General features: G+C 35.8%; 1 protein-coding gene across 7 annotated transcripts; it reads right to left on the bottom strand.

Annotated features, from left to right (window-relative positions):
- Positions 1–944: 944 nt before the first annotated feature.
- LOC104598976 (uncharacterized) lies at positions 945–8,957 on the bottom strand. Of its 7 annotated transcripts, none has more exons than XM_088900048.1 (6): positions 8,678–8,952; positions 8,199–8,453; positions 8,067–8,114; positions 5,121–5,270; positions 4,770–5,014; positions 945–1,121 (listed from the first exon to the last, which is right to left on the bottom strand). In XM_088900048.1, exons 4-6 carry the CDS (start codon positions 5,260–5,262, stop codon positions 1,074–1,076), a joined length of 435 nt encoding a protein of 144 aa, XP_088756174.1. In that variant the 5' UTR covers positions 5,263–5,270; positions 8,067–8,114; positions 8,199–8,453; positions 8,678–8,952; the 3' UTR covers positions 945–1,073. The 7 variants fall into 7 exon arrangements, 4 of the variants coding, with proteins under 4 accessions (XP_088756174.1, XP_088756173.1, XP_088756172.1 ...); XM_088900047.1 differs by lacking the exon at positions 945–1,121 and adding an exon at positions 1,130–3,461 and having other exon boundaries at positions 8,717–8,957; XM_088900046.1 differs by lacking the exon at positions 945–1,121 and adding an exon at positions 1,130–3,461 and having other exon boundaries at positions 8,199–8,379; positions 8,678–8,956.

Below are 8,957 nucleotides of genomic sequence, written 5' to 3'. Positions count from 1 at the left end.
ATGTTAGTGAAATGAATAAATAATTAAAAAAACTTTTTTATCGTGAAACGATTCGTGTTATTTTAGCTGGTCTCATTGGGAGAAAATGGAGGTATTTTTAGTTAAATATGGGGTTAAGAGAAAAAAAAGTCAAGGAAATAAAAAATAAGGAAAGTTGAGGTGGACATTTTGTCATTGACCCCATAGTACACAAAGGGTATTTATAATTTACCTATTTTTTAGAGGACAATCACTAGTAAAACGCCACAACCCGGATGGGGCGGAGATCGGACTACAAGAAAAGTAATGCCACTAAAGATAGAAAAAAATGCCACTAAAGGCTATTGCGGCGTTTTCAAATTATGCCACCAATACCTGAGTTGGTAAAAGTTTTAGTGGCGTTTATCCTATTTTTAGCGGCACTTAAATAAATGCCAATAAAACTTACTTTCAGTAGCGTTTACCCAAATTTTAATGGCACTTTATGTAAACGCCAATAAAAACTATTTTTAGTGGTGCTTTATTCATCCTTTAGTGGCAGTTTCAAATGCTATTTTTAAATTTAATAATAGCATTTATTGACACATTTAGTGGCAATTCATAGTGCCACTAAATAGCAACCGCTATAGTGGCAATTATAAGTGCCATTATAAGGGTACCATAAAAGCGGCATTTTTAAATGTCATAAAATATTTATCTGTATAATGGCATTTATAATTGCCACTAAAAAGTTTTAATCATTCAATTCATTTACGATTTGTGGCATTTACAAGCGACACTAAATGTTTAAACATATTCATACATGCATGCTAAAAAATAATAAAAATGAAGCAATAAAAAAGATGTTGCTATGGTAATTGGACCTGTATCAATAAATATTAATTTCATCATGCCCTTTAAATCAAATGCATATTATATATTTAATTAAAAAATCAAATAATTATGAAATTTAACCAAATAAACCATTTTCATATAAAACAAATTTATCATAAAATGTTTATATATACAACTGCCACTTTCAAATCATAGATCCACAATGGATAGTCCAAAAACCAACAAAAAATAATTTCGCTCTATAATGTCCAAAATCTTCATCAAAATCCCAAGTATACATCTTCAATACCCTCCATGTTAAGAATTTCCTGAAAAAACAAATGCATCTTGTTAATAAAAACTAGATATAATATTATACCTTTGGATCTAATAATAGATGGCATAGAGATAGATAAACCGTTTGGCAAACATGCTTATCGGTTCTTCTTACATACGTGTTAATATTATGTGTGGGACCTAATAACACATTCAAATATGCAGATATTACTTGTGGGTCCCACTTACATCCTCCCATGTATGCCCTTCCTCTTTCTGTTTATAATGCAAGTTATCTTAAAAAAATAAACATTTATTGAGGTTGTTAGAATCCAATCTTTAAAAATAAATAAATAAACAGGATATCATCGAGAGCAACATAATTATCGAGCTATTAAACATTTACTGAGAGAAGAAAGGTTGGTAGAATCCAATCTGATTATCTAGTTCTATTGGATATTAGAATCTGCTAATGTCCTTGTTGTTGTCTGTTGACTGCCTTACCAGGTAAGAGGTTACTAGAGGAGAACTAGATTTTTTTTTTTTTTTTTTGGGCTGGGAGTTTATCTTGTCATGTTCTCAACCATTTAATCTCTCCTGGTTGTCCTCCCTCAATCTATAAACTGATTGGCGGATTTTGGCCTTTTGGGCTAATGTCCTTGTTGTTGTCTGTTGACTGCCTTACCAGGTGAGAGGTTACTAGAGGAGAACTAGATTTTTTTTTTTTTTTTTTTTGGGCTGGGAGTTTATCTTGTCATGTTCTCAACCATTTAATCTCTCCTGGTTGTCCTCCCTCAATCTATAAACTGATTGGCAGATTTTGGCCTTTTGGCCTTTGTTTTTCTACCTTTTGGCCTCTATTTTTCTGCCCTTTCTGCCTCTATTTATACAATAACAGACCAACACTGGGTAATGGCCTTTTGGCCTTACAGAGAAGACAGAAGGTCAAGGGCAATGTAGCAAATTAGCATTGGTGGAGGTTCCATGAAGCCAAGCAAATCATAGGGAACTTTTCTTTTTCTTTTCCTCTCTCTCTCTCTCTCTCTCACACACACACACTTTTGTGGTACTAAGTACTATGTACAGACTACAGAGTAAATCCACATGTTACCAAGTGCCAATAAGATGCCATCTCTCTAGTAAGGTGGTATCAAAGTTGTTCTTGTACACCAGATCAAACTAGGAGGCATGGTGACTGTGGTGAGCCAGCAGATCAAGTTCCAATTTTACTCACTTTTTCAGAGGAAAGCCTGCTGATTCTTGGCAAACCTACTAAAGATTATGGCAGTGTAAGCAGTTCAAATAATGCTCCCCTTATGATTGATATGAACACGATATGGGTCATCAATCAGAATTTGTTTCAAGCTTACCCTTCCTTAATCAGTCAACCCTGAAATGTCTACGAGGGTCTCAATAAAATGTATTTTTTCCCTAGATTGTGGTTGAACAGTTCCTTGCAATCATGCATTCTTTGCAATTCTGAAACCACCTTATCATGCATTCTTTGCAATCATGAAGTTGAACGGTTCCTTAATCAGTCAACCCTGAAACCACCTACTCAACCCACCACCATTGTGGTTGGACACAATTCTGATATAAATTTAAACCAACATAAATATCTAACAGAAAATTAATTAAGATCAAACTCGACCGACCCAGTATTTAGGGCTGCTGAGCTAATTTATATGGTTATAATGCAACCAGCAATGCATGGCTCAATAATTAATAAATATACCAGATTTGTTGACCTCTTGGTGTGAGGGTACCCTTTGTATTTTAACCTGTTCGACCAAACTCCTTATCCAAGTCTTTATTCAAAGAGTACTAGATGTAATTGCTCTACGCCTCTATCTCTACCTCACTCGAAAGGAATTAAAAACATAAGAGCTATTTATCTTATTGACAGAGGACAATTGTTAATGGAGAATACTGTTGTAAACCAGCACAATGACCACCATCCCTAAAAGCCAGCTGCAACTAATAAATAAAGCATGCATGTGGTGGGCTTTTGGCTTTTGCCTTTGAGATGTTAAATACATGTGATCAAATAAATCAAATTCACCAATCAAATCAAAACCTCTCCTAACAGCTAAAACTGACAAGAGTGTCTTTTCTTTAGGAATTGCCTTGTTCAAGTAGTGCACCCCACCACACCCTCCACTTCATACTACCAAAATGTGAATTTATGCTAACATTCAAATTAATGCCTTAAATGGTTTCAAACTAGCCATGTCTACAAATAGCACAAGGCAGCAGTTGCCTCTCTCACCACACTCTCCTGCACTCATCATCAACTATCCCAGCATCTACAGTCTCTGTGCAGTTTCATGGAAGTGCAGATTACTTCTAGATGAGGGACTAACTACTTTGATACCAAGTAATGCAGGATTGATCTGCAAAATAAGAAAAAGAAAATAAGACTATGAATCAGCAGCACCTAGGCTTCTCTAGGAGTCGGCACTTAGAGATACTATTAGGAATCATCAACTAATAGCTTTTAGAAGGAAGGTTGGCCAGTCCTTATATATATTTATAGGCAAAGATAGGAAGGTTGGCCAGTCCTTCTCCCTTATTTTCCTACTCCAAAATCAACTAAGAAATGCTACTAAGGCACTAACTAGGAATAGAACCAATCCTAGTTGGCTAAGGACTGGGGCTTTGACTTAAGACAAATCCTTGTTGGCTTAGGACTAGGAATAAAACAAATCCAGCTTGAATTGTGACCATGATCATGACCTACTAACATAACTCTGACTGACTGTTTACCCCCAAAAAAATATAAGAATTCAGACTGACTAAAATAACTCTGAACCAGTTAGGAAAACTATTAATGACTCGAAAAAAAACTTCAAAACATTTACAGAAATAATCCCACTACCCATCAATATATATTTAGAAAATCTCAGATCTGACATGTTAGCTCCTATATCACTTCCTTTCAGAAAAAATAATATATCTAAAAATAAACAATTATCAATATTTTTGGCATATGAAAGTATGAATATGAAGAATACACCCTCAATCTCTGGATATCAACAAAATGTCTAGGCCAAACGGATCAATAACCATGAAATATACAGGGGAATTTCTTGCTAGCTTCAGCCCTGAACACGACAAATAACATCACCTGTGCTCAGGATGAAGTTTTGAGGGTCTCAGTACCTCCTTTCTCAGGGGACCTCCCTCTGCAAGCACTCTACAGCAGCAATGGAGGTGATACTTATGCTTGGGCATTCAAGGCCACTTCTAACAATATCTATCTTGACATTGACTTGTGGGCAGGCCCTTGCAACAAATATAGAGCTAGAAGCTTAGGAATAAGGCCACAGTCAGGGCTAGGAGCAATAGCTTGATCATAAAATTAAAAAGTTGGTGAATATAAGCTTTTAACATTGCAAATTTAACCAAAATATAAACTATTTTGGGCTGTATTGTAATTTTATTATTGGGACATTGTTGTATTATATCTTCTTGGGTGAATGGATACCCAAGCTGCTGTAACTTTTTCAACTATCAGTGCTGCAACAATCTTTTGAATAATTATATCAGAGACACAAGACACACTAGATTTTATTGCCCAAAATTTACTACTGTCATCGACATCAAACTTCTGCATCATATGTATTTATTAATTAATTGCATGTGTCAAAATATTCATAAAAAATACTTATAACTTGATTGTAGCTTTTAAATTAGCATACCTTGATAATTTTCCATATTTCTTCCTTTTTGTCCTTAGGCATGGATCTCCAATCATTATATGTTATTGGTGCTAAACTTCCATTTCTTGTCATCGTGCCCATAAAGGTAATCAATTTCTGACTTGTATCTCCAATAACTTGTGTATATTTGTTTGATTCAATAGGAATTTGTTTTCCTTCAAACAATGTCCACACATCCAAACACCTTGTAGGTCCTCGAATTCTTTTATGTGAGGTATTATTGTCTAGTAAAAGTAAAAGAAATAACAACATGAAAAATACATTTATTTAAAATTAGGAAAAACAAGCATAAAATATATATAAAAAAAGCATGAATATAAATATATATACCTACTACACCACTATCACTTGAAGAATCTCGAGAGCCAGCTGATTGGGACTCAATTCGATGGCTAGAGCTCGGTTGGGATTGATTACTACCCCTAGTAGGAGTGCTCATAGGATGCCTAGCACAATTTTTGCCTTTTCTCATGGTAATATCTAAATGGCATGATGCAAAATACAAACCCAATATATATTATCTTGATAAGTGACAAATGCCTAAAAGCCATAGACAATTATACATGAAAATACCAAAAAAAGCATGAAAATACCTGAAATTTTACAGAAATTACAATAATTTTGCAAAAAAAATACATGAAAATACTAGAAGCTTGTTACCTTTGCCAACCAATCAAACCACTCCAACTAATATGGTTTTATCTTGGTTGTTGATCATATGTGTATATATAGGGAAGGGTGTCTATTCTACTAGTCGGGTTATCTAGTGAAGACAACAGAACAGCTAAGGATTTTCCACATGGAATGTTTTGGTTTGGGGTTCAAAATGGCCCCATATGGCCCTCTGTCCGGCCTCTGCTAATGGTCAATTTTAATCTTAAAACCCCTTGCTTTGTTCCCAGAATTGTTTGTAGGCAAATTTTCCTGGCAAAAGAACTAATAGAAGGTGGGTACGGGAATGACTTTCCCCATGCAGTGAATGGTAGGGCAGCAAACAGAACAGATGTTGTTACTAGATATTACATCATTCAGATTCAAATTTTGGATTCAAATCAGACTCAGATTGGATTCAGACATTGTATACCAATAATAAATTAAATTAAAATAATCAATACATTATATATAGTAATAATTTGAACTAGAAATGACTTTGATATTCTATATGATGAATAAGATGACTTAAAAATTACTTGTATGAGACTTTAACCTATGACGTTTTAGTAAACTTACAACATCCAAACCAATTTTACTACTAGATGCATATTGGTTCAAGGTGTGTAAGATAGTATTTGATCCAATTATAAATGAGTCAAATTCAGTTCACTTAATTGCATTATGTTTCGATTTGAATTTTGTACAAATGGATACTGTTACAGCACTAGTGAATGCCTCAAATGGCAAGGTCATCTATTCACATGGAAACTTATGAAGTTTGAGGCTCAAAACTTGTCTCCATATTCCTTCCCATCCTTTATTCATAGGAAAAATTTTGGCACAGTAGACCTTGCCCTGTATTCAAAATAGACAATCTTTTACAGACAACTACTCTATTGAAATGGTAATGTATGGCTGTTAATGATTGGGCAAAACTCTAATACGGGTTCGGTATATGGGGCTGATATGTACTATGGGATTGAAGACATGGCTGACCCAGACAGTCCCTCATCCAACTGATGGTCCTGATTGGTCACATCATCCTTTCAATAGCATGTCAGATATGGATTTAGAACTGCTTTTCCTGCTTGGCATAATACTGTTATGTTATTTCCAAGTTACTTAGGCCATGTTTGGTGTATTCCATGGTCAAGACATACAATCAAAATTAAAAGGGATGGTTATAAATGCTCCTATGCTTTGGGAGCAGATTGTTAGCAATTAAAAAGCAAAATGAACTTAAAATCAGTTTATTAGTGATAGGAATGTTTTGAGATATCTAATGTTAATTCTAGAAGTGACCATATTAAATTCAGTGTGGCTGGTGAAGCTAAGAGTGACACTGACTGACAACAGTCAAGAGAGAAGTTGGATATCCTAAAAAGGAACAACGAGTGGTCTAACATAATTATTTCCATGTTGTATCTTGTCTTAAGAACAAAATGAAAGATGGGATTCCTGCTACAGAGCAAGCAATACTTGGAGATGGAAATCTAATTAAGTTCTGAACTGATCTGTAATGGGAGACTCAACCCTTTAGCGTGTCCTTCCCCAATCTCTTTCCCCTTGTCTTGGACAAGCAAGCTTTGGTTTCTTGTACCCTCATTAGAGAAAAAAATGGCTTAGCCCATAATTTCAATTACTGTAGAGCCCTTACAGAACCTGAATTGGCTGAGCTATCCTCCTTAACATCCCTAATGGGAAGTTCACTACTAAATCCTACTATGAAAGGATGATTGCTGGATCTATGCCCTCTTTCCCCTTGTCTTAGACTAAATTGCTGTAGAGCCCTCTTTCCCCTTGTTAGCAATTAAAAAGCAAAATGAACTTAAAATCAGTTTATTAGTGATAGGAATGTTTTGAGATATCTAATGTTAATTCTAGAAGTGACCATATTAAATTCAGTGTGGCTGGTGAAGTTAAGAGTGACACTGACTGACAACAGTCAAGAGGGAAGTTGGATATCCTAAAAAGGAACAACGAGTGGTCTAACATAATTATTTCCATGTTGTATCTTGTCTTAAGAACAAAATGAAAGATGGGATTCCTGCTACAGAGCAAGCAATACTTGGAGATGGAAATCTAATTAAGTTCTGGATTGATCTGTAATGGGAGACTCAACTCTTTAGTGTGTCCTTCCCCAATCTCTTTCCCCTTGTCTTGGACAAGCAAGCTTTGGTTTCTTGTACCCTCATTAGAGAAAAAAATGGCTTAGCCCATAATTTCAATTACTGTAGAGCCCTTACAGAACCTGAATTGGCTGAGCTATCCTCCTTAACATCCCTAATGGGAAGTTCACTACTAAATCCTACTATGAAAGGATGATTGCTGGATCTATGTCCTCTTTCCTGGACAGAAAGATCTGGTTCTCTTCTGCCCCTCCCAGAGAGAGAGAGAGAGAGAGAGATCACCTTATTGCAGTAAGCTGAATAGGACCCCACAACTAAACCAAATACCAACATCAACAACTAAACCAATATATTTTCTGATGTATCAAATTGACAGTTAATACCTTCCCAATCCATCCCAATATCAACAACTAAATCAAATACCAACAAAGTTAACCATCTAATGCATGAAAATGCAGTTTGTGCAGGTAGAGTAGATAGACCAAATACGCACCTTCCTTCCCTCACTCAACTTTTGCCTTACTATTTGTCCTAGCGTTGGCTGAAAAACAGAGAACAAAGGAGATCAGACTTCAATCTCTATTAACAAAACACTTATTCAAGCATAAAAGGACTCATTTAATACCTTTACTGGTTGAGAGAACTCATCAATCACATTCTGAGCTCTTGAATCCTCGGAAGAGCAAATTCCAGGAGAAACTGGAGCTCCATCTGAACGAGTATTCACACCAGAAGTATTGGAGCCAACCGCTTAGGTTGTCTTCTTTGATGCCTGGGTGGAGTTCTGAACAATCTCCAGGTAAATACTATTGCAATAGCAAGCCCGGCAAGAGCCCCACGAGAACGAGAATTTTGATTTTGAAATCAAAGCAGCAAGAAACTCCAATAAGAAAAACAGAAGCTTGTGTTTAGGGGCTTATGCAACGAGAGAAGATAAAAAATAGAAAAACAAGTTATTCAATAACTGTTACAAGAAGAATGCCCAAATGTGAGACATACAGATTCGATTTGGCAATGACAAAAATAGGTTCTTCTCTGAACCCAAAGAAGCAAAATGATACCCAAAGAAAAAAGATATAAAATAGAAAAACAAAAAAAAAATACCTAAACTGAAAATGCCCAAATGTGAAAGAGATTGTTCACCAGTGTGATGGGAGACTTCGAGTTGAGAGAGTTGAATCGGCAAAGAAAAGTTAAGGTGCGGCTTTGAGAACGAGAATGTGCAAGTAGAGAGACTTCAACTCTGAGAGAGTTGAATCGGCAGAGTGAAGGTCCAGAACTCACTCATTGAGTTCTCGTTCGTTCCAGAAAGCGGGTAGAGAGAAAAGGCGCGCGGGAGGAAGAAATTGCATGCCCGCCTTTTTTTCTTTCCTCTGATTATTAG

This window comes from Nelumbo nucifera, chromosome 3 (genome assembly GCF_055504915.1).
Source record: "Nelumbo nucifera cultivar China Antique chromosome 3, China Antique-T2T, whole genome shotgun sequence".
Classification (NCBI taxonomy): domain Eukaryota; kingdom Viridiplantae; phylum Streptophyta; class Magnoliopsida; order Proteales; family Nelumbonaceae; genus Nelumbo; species Nelumbo nucifera.
This window is presented reverse-complemented; position numbering and strand designations above follow the sequence as displayed.